The sequence below is a fragment of the Molossus molossus genome, unplaced genomic scaffold (assembly GCF_014108415.1).
Source record: "Molossus molossus isolate mMolMol1 unplaced genomic scaffold, mMolMol1.p scaffold_m16_p_1, whole genome shotgun sequence".
Lineage (NCBI taxonomy): Eukaryota > Metazoa > Chordata > Mammalia > Chiroptera > Molossidae > Molossus > Molossus molossus.
In genome coordinates, this window is record NW_023425344.1 from 153,283,173 (window position 1) to 153,301,420 (window position 18,248).

Here is an 18,248-nt window from a genome sequence, read left to right on the forward strand (position 1 = left end):
TTAAATCACATTATCTAAATTCTAATTAATGACACTTCTGTGAATTGAGGAAAAGCAATGAATTCTCTTCTAATTTGCCACCACATACTTATGTATACAAAAACTGGGCTAGACTTCTGAGGCTAGGTCATGCAGAATTTGCCTTGTTCACTGACACACTTGCTCTTACAGACCTGAGCCACCATGTGAGAAGACAACATGCTGGAGAAGATACATTCTGGTCAACAGAGACAACCGAGCCCAGCCTTGTCTGTCAATGATAACTATCCAGAATCTAAGAAGTATATTACTGATACATCTTGAAGAGGACTTTGTGTACTCTTTTCAAGTAGAAAACCTAGTATTAAGAACTCATGTTCAAAATTGCCACTGCAGGTGGCACAGTTTGGAAAACTGACGGTTATCTACTCAAGTTTAACATATGCATACCATAAATCCAGGAATTTCACCCCTACACGTATTCTCAACATACATAAGGAACATAACACATGTACTAGAATGTCAAATCAGAACTTCTCATATAAGCCAAAAACTGGAAACTGCTCAAATGCCTAACAACAATAAGTAGGACAAAAAATATTTTGTGTTATTTACAAAATAGAATACTAAACAGTGGTAAGAACAGTCTACATGGAACAACATAAATGAATCTCACAACCAATGCTGAGAGAGAAAAGCTAGACACAAAGGGTACATATTGTATTATTCCATTTCCATAAAGTACAAAAATAGGCAATACTAATGTATGCTATAAAAATCAGGATGGTGGTTACCCTTGGGGCAGCAGGTAAGGATAAGAAAGTGAGGTTTGGGCATTCATAATGTTCTGCTTCTTGATCAGGGAGTTGGTTAGGTAAGTGTGGTGGTTTAAAAACATATCCACAGATCCTTTGACATTCCTCCCATCAGAAGATGAAGTCCAATTCCTTCTCCTTGAACATAGGCTAGCCTTAGTGACTCACCTCCATTATATAGAATGCACTGGAATTCACAGTGCATGACTTTCATGGCTAGGTTAGAAAAGGCACCACCTGGCTCTCTTTCTTCAGATGCTCACCCTCGGTGCCCAACCACCATGCTATGAGAAAGTCAAGGAATCACATGGAACGTATTCTGGTCACAGACGCAGCTAAAGTCCAGTCAATAGGTAGCATTAACAGCCAAACATGTAAGTGAAGGGGTGATTTGTTATGCAAATATGCATAACTGGAACACATGACAAGTGTGCTCATATTGTGAAATTCATCGAGATACATGCATAATTATGAAATATATACTTTCCCTTATATATATACTAGGTAGATTTCAATAAAAGTTTGAAATAAATATCATATCATAGAAACAAGCTCAAATTTCTCATCAAACTTTTAAATATATTTTATGTAAATTTAATGTTTCATATCTCCCTCATACTTTGCCTTTTCCTTACAATTACATAATATGAAGAAAATGTAACAAATTTTTTCACCACACCCTACAGAGACATCTCCTAATCTTCATCAGTTTACTCTCACACACTGCCTGATTCTGATTATTTAGCATGTGTGGATGTAAAAAATGTTGGGAAGCACTGTTATGAGATATCTGCACAGCGCCATTCCCTCTTCTTCTGTTAATAGAGTCTCATTGTCCTTTGGGAAACTACCTCACTTTTGATCAATCAAAGTAGCTGACTTGATTTTCAGCTTTTTCTTTTATTATATTATACCTCAAATCCTTCCAATAGTTTCTTATTTTAAGTTAGCAATATCTGGTCTCCAGTTTTTGCAATGTAAGAACACTTACTGATGCATATCTCCAATGGTAGCACACTGTATGATGTACAGTTGATAATGCATAAATTTTAAATGTTTATAAATGATATTGTACAACTGATTTTTGACAAAAGCAGAAAGGCAACACAGTAGAAAAGAACAGGCAGTCAGCAAATATTGCTAAACAATTGGGTATCCACATGTAACAAACATGAACTTGGATCTGTGTCTCAAACCACAAATAAAAATTAACTCAAGCCTTGGCAGGTAGCTCAGTTGATTAGAGCATCAACCCATTACACTAAGGTTGCAGGTTTGATCCCCAGTCAGAGCACATACAAGAATCAACCAATGAATGCATAAATAAGTGGAACAACAAATCAATCTCTCTCTCTCTCTCTTTCTCTCTCTCTCTCTTTCTCTCTCTCAAATCAATAAATAAAACTTTAAATGGTGGCTATGGTAAATTTTTAAAAAACAATTAACTCAAAAATTTGTCATAGACCTAAATATACAGCCTAAACTAGAAAACTTCTAGAATAAAACATAGGAAAAGATCTTTGGGAGTCTATAGTAGGCAAGATTTCTTAGAAATGACACTAAAAGCACAACCATTAAAAAAAAAAAAACAGTTTGGACTTTATTAAAATTTAAAACTTACGCTCTTCAAAATATACTGTTAAGAGAATGGGCGAGAAAGCCACATACTGGGAGAAAATCTCTGTAAAGTATACATCTAATAAATAATTTGTTTCCAGAAAAATATGAAGAACTCTAAAAACGAACAACCCAATTGTTTTTTTCATCTTCAACAGTGGACACGCTTAGAGAGAGGAAGTGAGAGAGAGAGAAACATCAATTGGTTGCCTTCTGTACGTGCCCCAACTGGGAATCAAACCCACAACTCGGGAATGTGCCCTCACTGGGAATCAAACCAGCAACCTTTTGGTGCAGAGAATGATACTCAGCCAACTGAGGCACCCTGACTAGACACAACCCCAACTTTTTTTTTTTTTTTTTATCCTCACCCGAGGACATTTTTCCATTCTTTGTTCAGATAGAGTAGGAAGGAGAGAGAGGGAGAGAGAGAGAGAGAAACATCTATGTGAAAGGGACACATCAAGTGGCTGCCTCCCACACAACCCAACCAGGGCCGGGGACAAACTGCAACTGAGATATGTGCCCTTAGCGGAAACTGAACCCAGGTATCTCTGGACCACAGGCCAACGCTCTAACCACTAAGCCAAACCAGCCAGGGCCAACCCAACCTTTTTAATGGAACCAAGATCTGAACAGAAATCTCACCAAAAAGATACAGATGGCAAATAAGCCCATAAAATGATGCTCAACTTCATTACTCACTAGGAAAGTACAAATCCAAACCGCAACAAGATATGACTACAGACTTATTAGAACAGCAGAAATTAAAATTGACTGACATACCAAGTGCTGGTGAGATGATAGAGGAAATGGAACTTGAATACACTCCTAATGGGAATGTAAAATAGTACTACCACTCTGGAAAACAATTTAGCATTCCCTTACAAAGTTAAACATACATCTGCCATGAGATCCAACCATTCCACTTCTAGATTTTTACCCAAGAAAAGAAGGAAATATACAGAGGTTGGCAAAAGTAGGCTTATAGTTGCATTGTGACATTCTTTTTAGTTAGTAAAGCTATTGTAATAATCATAACCTGCATGTCTTTTTTCCATACGAACTACTGTAAGCCTACTTTTGCCCACCTTGCAAGTCCATATAAAGAGTTCATAATAGCTTTATTGGTAATAACCCAAAATTAGATGCAACCAAAATGTCCATTAATAGATAAGTGAATAAATAAATTGCAGTACATCCCTATAATGAATACACTCAGAAAAAAAAGGACTAAACTATTGATACACAAAACAATATGGATGAATGTCAAAATAATGACATTAAGTAAGAGAAACTAGACCACCACCCACCTAAACGATATATACTGTTTGACTCTATTTATATAAAACTTCAGAAAATGCAAATTAATTTATAATAACAGAAAGTGGATCTGTGGTTGCTTAGGTGTGGAAGGAAAAGAGGAATGAGAGAGAAAAATTACAAAAGGATATGAGAAAACTTGATGATTGTAGTGATGGTTTCAAGGAGGTATACATGTGTCAAAACTTGTCAAATTATATATTTTAAATATGCTCCACATATTTGTCAATTATCCCTCAATAAAGCAATCTTTAAAAAAACTGCAACTCAGCTGTCAGACTTTGGGGGAGCAGAAAGGAAGCAGAATGAAAATCTGGGTTAAAGACCTCAGTGAGATTTGTGAGTTATCCAAGTTTGCAAGGAATCCATGCTTCCCTTCCCTAGCCAAGTCTCAATTGAATTTAATGAGCCATCTCCCTGTTATTCTCCAGAAATGGTGACAACCACCACTATGGGGTCTGTTTTCTGGAAGAGAATGATCCAGTCCATATAAAATTAATTCCATGTGTTATGAGAGATTGTCAGTTAAACATATAATCCAATTTATAGACATTTTAAAGAACTTTCAACTTGCAGAATGGTTTTAATATTGAGAGAGAACATTTTTGCATGTGAATTCCAATACACACTAGTTATTTAATCTCTCAAAGCCTCAGTTTCCTCATTTGTGAAATACCATAATAAGAAAATGCAGCAAACTAAAAAGAGCAGACTTTGACAGTGATTAATTCTTTTTGTGGGGGCAGAGCCACCTTTCTTCCCTCTCTGCTCTGAGAGATATCCATTTTTTCTCATCTCCACCAGCAGTAACTATCTTCAGTAAGTCAAGCTTCTCTCCCAGCCTCCATCCTTCTACCACTGGACTCCTTGAGAGAGGTCCTTGAGGTCCATAGCCTGGCTGACCATCACATTCGTCAAGAAGGCATCCAACCTCCACCACATTCAGCTGTGACTAAAGACCACAATGATGTGCTGGGCTGACGTTGAGTTCTTCAAATTGTGTATTCTAGAGGTTGAGCTTCACTTTCCAGACAATCATTATCTGTTGAACGACCAGATTGGGAAAAATCTCAACAGTATCCCATTTCTAATTGAGGGTGGAGGTAGTTTTCCAGGGTGGCCTGTGTTCTACAGGAGCAGAGCCATGTGGGTTTCCACTCTATGGGAGGATACAAGAACTAGGGCCTACTGTACAAGAATTATGGTTGAGCCCACAGACCCTAGCATTAAGCAACTCTAGCTTAAATTTATGGCTGTCACTTAAAATGCGTAGCCTTATCATATCCAAGACAAATATTTTTCATCTCTACAGTAGGCTAAAGCTATCTAATTTCTTTAAATGGTGTTAACTTCCATTATATTACAGCATTTTGGTCAAGTACTACCTTCAACACTTACGGCAGCATTGAATATACTAATTCAAAAACTTCCTAAATAGATACTTAAATCAAAAGCTTGAATAATTATAACTCACTGAAAAAAACAAAGCTTTCCCATTCTGAGTTAAGAATTTGAGAAGACAAGACCTAGAATCAAACTCAAATCAAGTAAGGTCCAAAAATGGTACAAATCTCAAAAAGCCAAAGGGGTTTGCCAACTAAGATCTGCCTTTGTGCAAACCCTGCCCACTTTGGCGGCTCCACTCACCAACACTGGAGCCCCGCCCCTCTCTGCGAGCTCCCGCCCCCCCGCTCCCGATGTTGCTTCCCATTGGGCAAAGCTGAATGCTGTGTACACACCCGACCCACGCACGTTTGACCAAGGCGTCTTTGCGCCTGCGCAGCAGTGCCGTCTAGCGGCTGGGAACTGGGGGCTGGGGGGAGGGACGCGGAGGTCAGGCCGAATCTTCCTCCGTAATAAGCAACGCGTCCCGCGGTCCTGGCTCCGTGGGTCCGGTCGGATCGGGCCTGGGCGCCGGAGCTGCTGTGGCTCCCGCCGCGGCGGGTGCGATGGAGGCCGTGCCAGAGCCCAGCACTGACGCCGGGGGAGGCCGAGACAGCCGGCGGGTCTAGTACAGGTGGCGGCAGGACGGCAGCCCGGGCTCTCCATGAGCAAGCGGCGGCGGCGACGGGTGCGGCGGCACCGGCGGTTTTCGGTCCCCGGGGAGGTAGGAGGAGTCGGCTTCCTGGGGGACCGAGGCTGTCGGGTGTGGAAACGCCTTCCGCGGCCGGGTCCTCTAGCCCGTTGCCAGCAGTCCCAGGGCTCTGCGGGTCACTGCCCGGACGCGGACGGGGGCGTCCAGCCTTCCACACCGGCTTCTGCTTCGGGGACCAGGCCGCGGTGCGGCCCGTGCCCGGTGCCAGCCTCCAGGGCGCTGCGGGGGGGGCGGGGGGGCAGTGTGGGCGTGGCCGGCGCGGGGCTGGAGCGGGGTAACCTCCGCGCTCCCAGCCGGTCCCCGCCCGGCAGCCCTGTGCTGCTTGGTGGTGGGGCGCATGACCGTCTTTTACATTATTTCGGGGCGCTGATTCCAGAGGGAACCTTTAGGACTGAGCTTGTAGGGCGTCCGGCATTCAATACCTTGGGCAAATGGTATGGTTCTCCTGACCAGCATGGACTGTAGAGTACAGATTGAAAATTGTTTTGCCGAGGAAATAAGAGGTTGGGGGAGTTTAGCAGGTTTATTCAAACTGGAGGGCCTGTTGAGGCAGGAAAATTCTCTAGCATGATAATGCTTCCAGGATTTCTAATACAGTGCCTAACGAACAGTCTAAGAAGGTGTGGTGAAAACAAAACAGGCCTAAGTAAAGCTCTTTGCAGCCATTTGTCCATCTTAAACTAATTTTAGTAATTAGTTTGGGACAAATCACCACCTTAGTGCTTAGATTAAGCGTCCTCTAGTTCTACACTCCTTTCTACCGCCCTCTTCCCACCCCCACCCCCAGAAAAAGGCTAAAGAAGTTTCATTACAATATATAATATTGTAGTTTAATTCTTTTAGAGTATAATTATTGCTTCATAGAGCTGTAGTTACTCTTCATTGGGTCATGTCCAAAAGATAATTTTTGGGAAAAAAAAAAAACTAGAGATTTACGATTCCTTTTTAATGCAACGTTTAGGAATCTGAATTCAAGCTCTTGATCTTATGACCTTGCTACAAAGTTATTTAAAATTCAACAGAAATCCAACCATGAAGAAGTTATTTTCATTTTTAAAGTATTTGAATGCCTTATGATTTTTCAAATCTGCTCTGGAAATCTGTTCTTATTAAGAACTGAGTTTGTTTGCCTAGGTTCCAAATTTGCCACACCCTCTTACTCTTAATTTGTTGACTAGAGCCAACCCATTACTAACTATATATAAACATCTACACTTTAGGTTTAAATATAGTGTTGAATGTTTTAGAGTGCAGAGGATCTTTCTTCAAGTCAAAAATAACTGTTTAATATATCATAGAACTGAATTTTTAGTTTGCTACTATTGTAAAATCAGCTTGAACTGATCTCCTAACTTCTTTCTACAAATAAAACATATAGGTCTGCAGTATAACATCAGTGTTGGATTCATGTTATGCTTGGGAGGGTGTGGCATTTGAAAAGATAGTCAAAATAAGATACTGACCTCAGTCACCTCTTTTCCTATTCCTCAGACATTTCCCTTTTTCCATAAAAAAATACTTTTCCATAAAAGCAATATATTGGAAAACACTATGATGTTTTTAGTATAGAAATTTTTTGTCCCAAGTAAAGCACTTTTTCTGTTGTTTCATTAGGACATCATTTTTTAATTTTTTTTCATGTTTTTCTCTATATAACATATATATGACATGAACATGTTTATTAGAATACTGTCAATGACTTTAAAGACAAAATACTTGGCTATCCTCAAAGTTGGGGGAAGGATAGTTGCCGATTTAAATAGGGAAGACACCTTCAGTTCATTCCCAAAACATGCAGAGAAGGGAATCAGGATACTTACCAACTTCTGAATCATATCTTCACAGCATGGCCTTTGTAGTTCAAATTGTAAAATATATAGCATGGTCCTAAATTGTAAGTAAAAATTCCAAAGTTCATGTAAATGAACTTTGCTACTCTTTGCTATGCTACTATTCAGTTAATTTCTCACGATTATTCTTCATATGTTATCTTTCAAAGCTAATTGGCCATTATTCTGTAGCCCAAATAAGGATTCCATTAAGTATATTCATTTTATAAGTGAAACCACACATATTAAGAAAATGAAGCACAGCTTTTATTTTAGAGGGTGGAAGAAGTTTTTATTAGGAATATACACAACCATTGTATCTTTAAATAGCTATACTTTCATTTAAGATATTTTATTAGAGTTTTTCTATATCACAGATAAAAATCTTTAGCATAAGTAATATAAATGCCTATCAGATAGCTATTCTGTACCTCAAAAAACAGTTGCAGCTTCTTTAGAGGCCTTTCCAAAGATCATGCCCCCAAAACGACAGCTAGAATTGTTTTAGATCTTTTTATTGCATTGGGAGGCCATCTAACCAAATTTAATTTAAATCTTTAAATAGCTTTATTTTCATTTAAACATACGTAGTCATATACATGTTCTATTTTTAACTTCTAAAATGCAGGATGAAGACACTGTTTGAAGAAATCAAAGCATCAATTAAAAATAACTATAACCAAGATCGCTCATTTTGGAGGCCTGTTCTTCCTTGGGGAGGTGTTTTTACTATCAAAGCTGGCCGCAAAGCAGTATCCTGTACACCACTCTATGTTGAAATAAGGCTGAAAAATACCTGTACCATAGATGGATTCTTGATGTTATTATATGTCATTCTTCATGAAAATGAAAATTTTCCCAGGGAACTCTCTCTTCATTTAGGTAGAGAGTTTATAGACTGTTTTCTTTATTTAATGGACACCTACAGTTTCACAACTGTGAAGCTACTTTGGATTTGGGACAAGATGGAAAAACAGCAATATAAATCCGAAGTTCATAAAGCTTCATTAATAATTGATTTGTTTGGGAATGAACATGATAATTTTACAAAAAATCTTGAAAATCTCATGTCTACCATACAAGAGAGTTACTGTTCCAACTGGCGATGCCCAATTCGGGTGCAGGAAGACCAGCAGCGTACAATTAATATAAAGTAAGTTGCTCTAAAGTCTGTTTTATCTGCTCTAAAGTCTATTTTGTCACTTTTAGAAATAGTATACTTTTTAATGAAGTGCTATAGATATAAATGTATATATAGTCAAAGTACTTCTTAAAGCACAACACGGTGTAATTTCTTACACATAAATCAACCACAAATTCAAGATTCTTTATCCCATGAATGTCCAAACATCTTAGAATTTACTTTACAAAACCAACTAATAACTATTTCACTTGCCAAATAATGAGTTATTCAGACTGCAAAATATATTGCTCTTGCTTTGACTTTACTAAGGTGACTATGTAGATAATGAATTCCTGTGTCACAAATGTAACCTCATGAAGAACACTATCTGAAGTATGTTTCCAGTGTAAAGTTTGTTTCCCCCTTAAATAGATCTCTCTTGAGTGAGCTAGTTCTACATGAATAAGATTGAGCCCTAGCCCATGTGGCTCAGTTGGTTGGAGCATCATCCCACACACCAGTAAGTGACGGGTTTGATTTCCGGTCAGGGCACATGCCTAGGTTAGGGGTTCAATCCCTTGTGGGGGTGCATACAGAAGGCAACTGATGGATGTTTCTCACATTCATCTTATTCTCTTCCTCTCTCCAAAATCAATGTATTTTTAAAAAGAAGATTGCAAGTACTCCTTTATGTTATGGTCAGAACATAATTACAGACACAAATCTTAACACCTGGAGATGTGGCTGTGAGGAGCATTTTCACTGACTAGGAAAGGTGCTGGTAGCCTGCTAAGTATTTTCAGAGACCAGGCAGACCTTCAATCTGGTAAATAAGGGAGGAAGGCCAAATTAGCAAACCCTAGTGGAGTGTTGGGAAACATTAAAGCCCTCAAGGGACATGAACTGGAAAAGGGGTAATTGCCAATGGGAAAAAACAGGACAGAAAAATAGATCCAAACACATGTTGTCAGAAAGGGTACCCAATGGTAGAGAAAAACTACCCAATAGATTGTTCTCTTTGAGGAATATACATCACATACCCTAAATTATTAAATTCATATTTCTTTGTAGCATATTGTTTAATATTAGAATATCATGATACATATGGAAAGCTGAAGATATTTTATTCTTTTTAGAGTCTAGCAATTAATGTCTCTCTTTTTCTGAAATACACTTTTTGCATTTTCCTGTATTGCTGATAAGAGGATATTGATTATGAAATATGTCAGGTACAGTTCTGTTACTCTAAATCTAAAAAGCGTTTCAAAAATTTGTCTTGCTTTTTTTAAACAAATAATTTGAATATGTTTTGGATAATATTTACAATACTATATTAATCCTAATATTTTATGTTTCTCGTAATAAAATATTTTTATCATATTCTTTATAACTATTTTAAGCTTTTGCCTATTTTATTTAATTCTATATTTAAAACAACTTCTGAATTATGTTGGAAAAAATTTTATCTAATCAGTTACGTGGCTGCAACTTAGGCAACTTTAGTAACTAATCAGCTGCTTTCCTGATTCTGGGTCCTACTTTCTTCCCCCAGACCAGAATCCTTTCTGTTGAATCCTCTGGAAAATTTTTTAAATTAACAACAACTCCATATTTCAGTATCAGTTTACAGAAAGCTTCGATGTTTCATGGAAAGTTTCATGCATTGACATATATTAAATTTAAGTGGTTTTGCCCAGCTGATGTGGCTCAGTGGACTGAGCGTCATCCCATGGACTGAGAGGTCCCGGTTTGATTCCCAGTCAGGGCACATACCTGGATTGCTGGCTCAATCCCCAGTGTGAGGCATTTGGAAGGTGGCTGTTCAATGTTTATCTCTCACATTGATGTTTCTCCCTCTCCCTTCCTCTCTCCCTCTAAAAAATCAATGAAAACATTTAAAAATTTTTTACCTGGTTTTTACACTATCTACAAGAAATACAAAGATGACTAACAGATTATGTTTTTATTTGGTTTGCTAATAATGAATTGACCTTTAAATTTTGTGATCCTAATAATGTATTTACCTGTAAAATGTTGAAGCAGTTCTTACATGCATATTTCAATTGATGTAGTCCTCCTCAAGAAATTCCACATGGAAACTTGATACGACTGGCTGTGGATGAATTATTCTGTTCCAGGATTGAACTGTGTGAAGAGCATGGGTAAGTATATGATTGACATTTAGGATGAAAGTGTTCTGAATTGTTTATAAAGAAACCTGAATTGATAGGCTCTTTGATGTTAATTCTACATGGAATAGCTACTCATAAGTATTTAGGAAGTCTAACATTTTTTAAATCTTAACACCTTCTAGTTTCCTATGCTATCTTATGCTCTATTGTCATTATCAAGTAGAATATAATACAACAGTTAATTGACGAACACAAAGCAAATGCCTTTTCTTTTTCTCCCCACTGCTGAGTAGGTACAATAAAACCTTGGTTAACCGGAACACAGCTAATCGGCACCCTCAATTAACTGGATTTTTTCTGCACTCCTCATTTAGGAGAAAGAGGTAAATTACAACCCAAAAATGTAACATAATAAAATAATAAAAAAGAAATCCCAAGGGGCAGAAAGAATATATTCATCCCAATCTACATTATTGTACAATGAGAATATTTAGAAGGATAATCTTACAACTAGTTAATCACAAAAGAATAAAATATGTTCAGTTAATTGTACTTAAGTACAGAAAGTGAACTAATGTATTTTAGCAACAAATACTGAAACAAAATGGTTTTCCTGTTAAATTAGTTTAGTCAGTGATGTTTGTTAACCAAAAGGCTCTACCCTGAGCATTCCGGTTAATCGAGATTTTACTGTATAACTGTATTTGTTGAATTCTGATCCATATGCTTAATACCTGATGCTGCTAAGAAAACAGAATTTGCTTCATCCTATGGCAAAAGGAAGCAATTAGGGAATTTTATCTAGTCTAAGGAGGCCTGTAAGAATCATATTATTCTCCCCCTGTCATTATTTCCCTTTGAAACCATCTTAAAGAAAAATGTATCTAAAAATTAAAGCTACTTACTTTTACAAGCCTAGGTAAAATAGCTTGCTTTTCCTAGAGTTCTAAAAGTATCATTTCTAGCAACTAGAATCTCAGATCCTGTAAACTTACGGTAATAGACATACAGAGGAATGCAAAACTAGTTTTATAGTTGGAATACAAATAAATAATACAAGAATAAACTCTGTTTTGTGTACTTATACTGTGAACCTACTTTTGCCAACCCCATATAAGGTATAATATAGCCACACCATTACCCATACCTAAAAAATAGATATTTATGCTTATTATGACATGAAGAAATAAAGACAACCCAGAACTGATAAAAGGCAGCTTTATTCCAAGTTTAATAAAGTTCATGCCTATTTTCAATTTCAGGTGTGGTGGCTTAAGAGAATTCTCCCAACGAGTTTTCTGCCATGGGGCACCTCCTTTTGTTGTCTTAAATATGCAGCATTGGAAATCTGAAGATCTGGCATATGTACCCTATTACTTGGATTTATCTGATCACAAGTAGGTGGTTTTTTGTTTTATAACACTAGTGAAATAAATTTATTTTGTGTTTTTCTGTTATTCTGTTATGATTTTGTCTCTCCCTTAAGGAAATATTGTTGGAAAGATCATAGCTGTCTCTAGATTTATGTGTCCTGAATAAAGTCAGAATCTGTTACAGGGAGTTAGTTGCCGGCAGTGTGCGTAGTGGTTAGGTTTTGGATTATGGAACAGACAAAGTTGGGTTCAAACCCAACCCCATCTTTTACAAGCTATGTGACCTTGAACCAGCAACTTAACCAGTTTACTTGTCAATTTTCTTTTCTATAAAACAGAGATGATAGTATCTATCTGGTGCCTACTGTGAGGATTTAATTTGCATAACACATGAGAAGTGTTTAGAATGATGCCTACACAGAGTAAACAGTAAATTGTAGCTACTGTATTTCAAATCAAATTAATATATAGTATGAAGTCATCACTTACAAATAAAATGTTACTGGTCTTGGCCAGGTAGCTCAGTTGGTTGGAGCATTATCCCAAGGCACCACAGTTGCCAGATTTGATTCCCAGTCAGGTCACCTTTAAAAAAAATTAAAATATTTCCAGTCAAGATGATGGCATAGGTAAATGCAGTACTCGCCTCCTCCCACAACCACATCAAAATTACAACTAAACTACAGAACCACCATCATTCAGAACCGCCTGATTGAGCTGAATGGAAGTCTTACAGCTACGAAATTAAAAAAGAAGCCACATTGAGACTGGTAGGAGGGGTGGAGGTGGGACAAGATGGTCACACCCATGTGTGGCAGATAAAAATCAGGAGGGGTGCCCAAGCCGGTTTGGCTCAGCAGTTAGAGTGTCAGCCTGTAGACCAAAGGGTCTCAGGTTCAATTCCAGTCAAGGGCACATACCTGGGTTGCCAGTTTGAAACCTCGCCCTGGTTTGGGTCATAGAGGAAGCAACCAATTGATATCTCTCTCTCCCTTTCCCACTTCCATTCTATCTAAAAAAAGTCAATGGAAAAATATCCTCAGGTGAGGATTAACCAAAAAAGGTTCTCCCTGAGGAGTGAGGAGTCCTCATCCCACACCAGGCCCCCCAGCTCAGGGTTCCAGTGCCAGGAAGAGAAGTCCCCCTAACTCCTAACTTCTGGCTGTAAAAACCAGCAGGAATTGGGGCTGAGAGACACTGAGGCTTCTGGAGTCCCAGGCAATTTCTCTTTAAGGGCCCACACATGGAATTACTTCCACTCACTCCCTCCAGGCTCCAGCGTGGGAAAGACAGCTTGAAAAGCACCAGACACATACCGGGAAGAACGGAGTTGTTTGGCATAGGGTTAAGAGCTTGGAGAGGCAGCCCTCTCCTGGACAGACATGCTGGTGGAGGCAGTTGTTCCTTTGGTGAGCCTTTCCCAGATGGGACCAGCTGATTGGTGCCATATCTGGGATTTCAGCAGCTTGACTCACACTGTCTGCCCCACCCTGGTGATTCCTTGAGGCCCTGCCACACCCAACCTTCAGACCCACCCAAGCTGTTTCCAGTGGCTTTACCATAGGATTGGCCTGTCTTGGCTCCTGCTTCATATTTTTCTAAATTCTCTCAAGCAAGCACTATCTGACCTCAGCAAGCTCCATACCTCTTGCTAAGTGGCCCCAGGCCTGGCACTAGAAGCAGCCTGCCTTGGTTCACAGCATTGCTTTGCATGGGCACCTCCAAGCTTGGCACAAGAAACAGCCATCTGCAGATCTCTGTAGCTTTTGCCCAGTGGCCTGGGATAGAACACAGGCAGTGGCTGACCTTGACCCAGAGCCAGGACACCCAGTGGACAGCTTCAGACCATGTCAAAGCACTAACACCCAACCACCTCCACAAGCAACACACTCAAGGAATGGACTCTGGGTACCAAAGCACTGCTTAGTAAGTCTTGCTCTGTGTGGTTGGCTCCTGCATGGCTAATCCTCTAAGGTAATCACAGGTCAGTGGTCAGTGGGTACAGCCAGTCCTTGCAGCTGATCAGCCTGAGTAAATCCCTCCCATTGATATGCTAACAGCAATCAAGACTCAATTACAGCAGAAGGGTGTACAGCCCATACGAGGGGTGCACCTCTATAGCCCAGCTTGGGTGATCAGGGAGACTGTGCCACCAGACCCTACAGGACACCTACTATAATAGGTCACCCCACGAAGCCTAGGAGACATGCAACTCTACCTAATACATAGAAACAAACACAGGGAGGCAGCCAAAATGAGGAGACAAAGAAATGCCCCAAACGAAAGAACAGAACAAAATTCCAGGAAAAGAACTAAATGAACCAAAGAAATCTAACAGATGCAGAGTTCACAACACTGGTTATAAGAATACTCACAGAACTTAGTGAGGACTTCAAGAGCATAAAAAAGGACCAGTCAGAAATGAAGAATGCACTAACTGAAATAAATAATAATTTACAGGGAATCAGTAGTAGAGTAGGTGATGCCAAGAAGCAAACCATTGATTTGGAATATAAAGAAGCAAAAAACACCCAATCAGAACAGCAAAAAGAAAAAAGAATCCAAAAAAGTTAGGATAGTGTAAGGAGCCTCTGGGACAACTTCAAGCATACCAACATGGCATCATGGTGCCAGAAGGAAAAGAGAGAGAGCAAGAAACTGAAAACCTATCTGAAAAAAAAAAAAAGATAGAAAACGTCCCTAACTGGGTGAAGGAAACAGACATACAAGTCCAGGAAGGACAGAGAGTCCCATACAAGATGAACCCAAAGAGACCCACACACACCAAGACACATCACAATCAAAATGCAAAAGGTTCAAGACAAAGAGAATCTTAAAAGCAGCAAGAGAAAAGCAGTTAGTTACCTACAAGGAAGCTCTCATAAGACTGTCAGCTGATTCTCAAAAGAAACTTTGCAGGCCAGAAACGAGTGGCAAGAAATATTCAAAGTGATGAAAAGCAAGGACCTACAACCAAAATTACTCTATCCTGCAAAGCTATCATTTAGAATTGATGGACATATAAGTAGTTGCCCAAACAAGAGAAAGCTAAAGGAGTTCATCACCACCAAACCAGTATTATATGAAATGTTAAAGGGTCTTTTTGAAAATCAAAAATATGAACAATAAAATGTTAATAAATACATATCTCAACAATTGAATCTACAAACAAAATGAACATGCAGAACAGAAACAGACTCATAGATAACAGAACTTTTTGTTGGTTGCCACATGGAAGGGGGCTGGAGGGATAGGGGAAAATGGTGAAGGGATTAAGAAGTACGCATTGGTTCTTAGACTGGGTGGGAAGAGATAAACCAAAGAACTTATATGCATATATGCATAACCAAGGGACACAGATAATAAGGTGGGAAAGGCAGGAGGGGGTCACAAGTGGGGAGGAGGGTGTCAATGTGGGAAAAAGGTGGACATCTGTAATAATAGTAATAAGTTTAAAAAATAAATTTAAAAAATAAAATGTTACTATCATTATTATAGATAAAAATTTCTGCATACAAATTAGAGCATAATGGGTTCCTTTAACTTTTTGCTTTAAAAGTTTTTTGTTTGTTTTTTCTCTTATTTAATAGAACAATACAGGTTATGAATTTTTTAATTCTTAAATTAGATCAATTTTTAAAAGTCTTAAACATTTTATTCCAAATTACGAATTACATTAGTATTACAGATGGATGTCCTTTTCTGGGAATAGAATACAATCAATCTCAATTTTTTTTTTTTTTTTGAGTTAAGAATTTAGGGAATATTTATCTTAAGAACAAAGTATTGTAATTTTCTGCTACACTTTGTCATTGAATTCACAGGTATTTGTTGGAAGGTGCCACATTATTTAACAAAGAGGAACATCATTATTCTGCAGCTTTCCAGATTGATGGACATTGGATGCACTATGATGGCCTCAGAAATGTGAATTTAATTTTGTTAAATAAACCCCCCGAGTTTCTCCTCTTGTCATCATTGGTTTATATTCGAGCAACAGAGAAATAAATAGACTGATGCTAAATTTAATTGTTTCCCTCCTGCCCATGCTCCCTAAGATAAAGGGCTTTTATTTTGTATATACTTGGTATCCAAGGAAATAGTTCAACTACACTAGTTTCAGAGGTGTATTCACCAGTGTGTAGCCCCAGGTAAATGTTTTATATAGAGAATCTATGCAAAAATGTTTGTATTTTATTGTTTTTCTATATTCTGGGTTATTTTTATATAAGTATATTTTATGTTGAAATAAAATATATCTTTGTATTTTTTTATTTATATGTACCTCAAAGATTTTTTACAATTCTGTCCTTGAATCTAAGAACATACTTTGTCATTTGAATTCTCCATTTTGGGTTTTGTTTGTTTGTTTGTTTTGATATGCAAATAAAACCTGGGTAAAAGTCAGTGTTTCAATTATAAAAATTTCACAGTTCAAAATTTATCTGACTTTATTTCTTTGCCCTACCTCACTATAATCCAAAGTGCACTATTGGATCTAGTATGTATCTGAATATACAAGTTATAGATGGCTTATTTTACCTGTTTTTTTTGGCTAATTTTCCTGAAGCAATTTTTAAAAAAAATTTTGATGAGAATAATTTCTTTATAATGGCAAATTCCTTTAACCATTTGCTGAAGTATTATAAACCTGCCAGCAGATTTTGTGTTAGCTAAGTTCCTAAGCTTAATTGCAGTTATTGTTAAAAATAAATTATATAACTAATCTAAACATTTATCTCATAAGTAAATATAATGGAAATTCTCCAATAAAAACATATTTTGCAGATAACTAAAAAAATTAGGAAACTGAGACTAATGTTGGATTAACAGTAGAAATGTACTTTAAATATATATTTAAGAGGAAACGGGTTCTTAGGAATATTTCTTTTCCTAGTAAGTCATATTGACACAGGAAAAAAAATACTTATATTTTTGGAGTAACATTTGCTCGCTTTAAGTAGTAAATTGGTAACATGAGGCTTTGATTTGCAATAGAAATTACTAGAATTGTGTAGATATCAGAATATTGGGTTTCTTTTCAAAGACCCTAAGATCTCTCTCTCCCTCTCTTTTGCAAATTAAGGGGAAAATTAAGTAATTTTTTAAGGGAAAATACTTTTTGAAATTTATAATTTTTTTAGTGTTTACATTTCATTCAACAGTCCACCTTAGGTTTTGAGTTGAGATTGTGTGCACTATATTGGAGATTTCTATATGATAACCCAGGTCACTTCCATATACCAAACTGCTAAATTTTAATTCAGTAACTTAAGTTTTACATTGGCATGGTGCCATGTTGAAAGAATTGACCGAAGAATGGATAAATGTGAATGAAACATTTCTGAGGATGCCTCACTTTGAGCAAATACTATGAAAATTCCTTTTTTTCATGAGATTAAAAAGAAATTATTTATTTTATGAAAAAAAAAAAATCACCCCAGGATTTACTTAAATAGTTCCCTGGGTGTATTTAAATAAAATTTGATTTACAGTAAACTTTTCTGGGAAAACCTTATTGCATGAAACAAAATATATAAAAATACAAATTATAGCATATACATAAATGATATCATTAACAAAATTATTTCTACTGCAGATTTATTTTTTTAGGAATTGCACTTTATTTGTAATGATGTTACTTTATCATAAAACAATGACTTACCTACCTCACAGGGTTGTTGTGAGGATTTAGATGTTTGTTAAAAACTTGACTACCTTGAACATGTTAATAAACATTTTTTCTACCTCTTTCATATACAGGCAAGTCTCCCAGATTCTCTCTTACTAATGAACTTTTTAAATCTTTTTAAAAATTATTTAGGCAATAGCTCATATGAGTGATAGATTTAATGTGTAATGGAATTTAAGTATGTCTTCTGGACCCCAGAGGGTTGGGGTTTAAGGATAATAGGTAGTTTATTTTGATGGTGGTGGTGGTTGGTAGAAAGAAGAAATTATT

General features: G+C 37.5%; 1 protein-coding gene across 2 annotated transcripts; it reads left to right on the top strand.

Moving 5' to 3' along the window:
- Nucleotides 1-5,589: 5,589 nt before the first annotated feature.
- On the top strand, nt 5,590-16,548 carry CUNH14orf28 (chromosome unknown C14orf28 homolog). 2 transcript variants are annotated; one of them, XM_036276982.1, is made up of 5 exons: nt 5,590-5,841; nt 8,287-8,811; nt 10,854-10,943; nt 12,176-12,310; nt 16,111-16,548. In XM_036276982.1, the coding sequence occupies exons 2-5, from the start codon at nt 8,288-8,290 to the stop codon at nt 16,292-16,294; spliced, it is 933 nt and encodes a 310-aa protein (XP_036132875.1). In that variant the 5' UTR covers nt 5,590-5,841; nt 8,287; the 3' UTR covers nt 16,295-16,548. The 2 variants fall into 2 exon arrangements, with proteins under 2 accessions (XP_036132875.1, XP_036132867.1); XM_036276974.1 differs by lacking the exon at nt 5,590-5,841 and adding an exon at nt 11,207-11,296 and having other exon boundaries at nt 8,288-8,811; nt 16,111-16,409.
- The last annotated feature ends 1,700 nt before the right edge of the window (nt 16,549-18,248 follow it).

What these genes read in the sequence shown, in the direction of transcription:
- CUNH14orf28 (XM_036276974.1), top strand. Translation starts at nt 8,288, where the DNA reads ATGAAGACACTGTTTGAAGAAATCAAAGCATCAATTAAAAATAACTAT. An exon ending in CAGCGTACAATTAATATAAA is followed by an intron (nt 8,812 to 10,853) that starts GTAAGTTGCTCT and finishes CAATTGATGTAG; the next exon opens with TCCTCCTCAAGAAATTCCAC. An exon ending in TTGGATTTATCTGATCACAA is followed by an intron (nt 12,311 to 16,110) that starts GTAGGTGGTTTT and finishes TTGAATTCACAG; the next exon opens with GTATTTGTTGGAAGGTGCCA.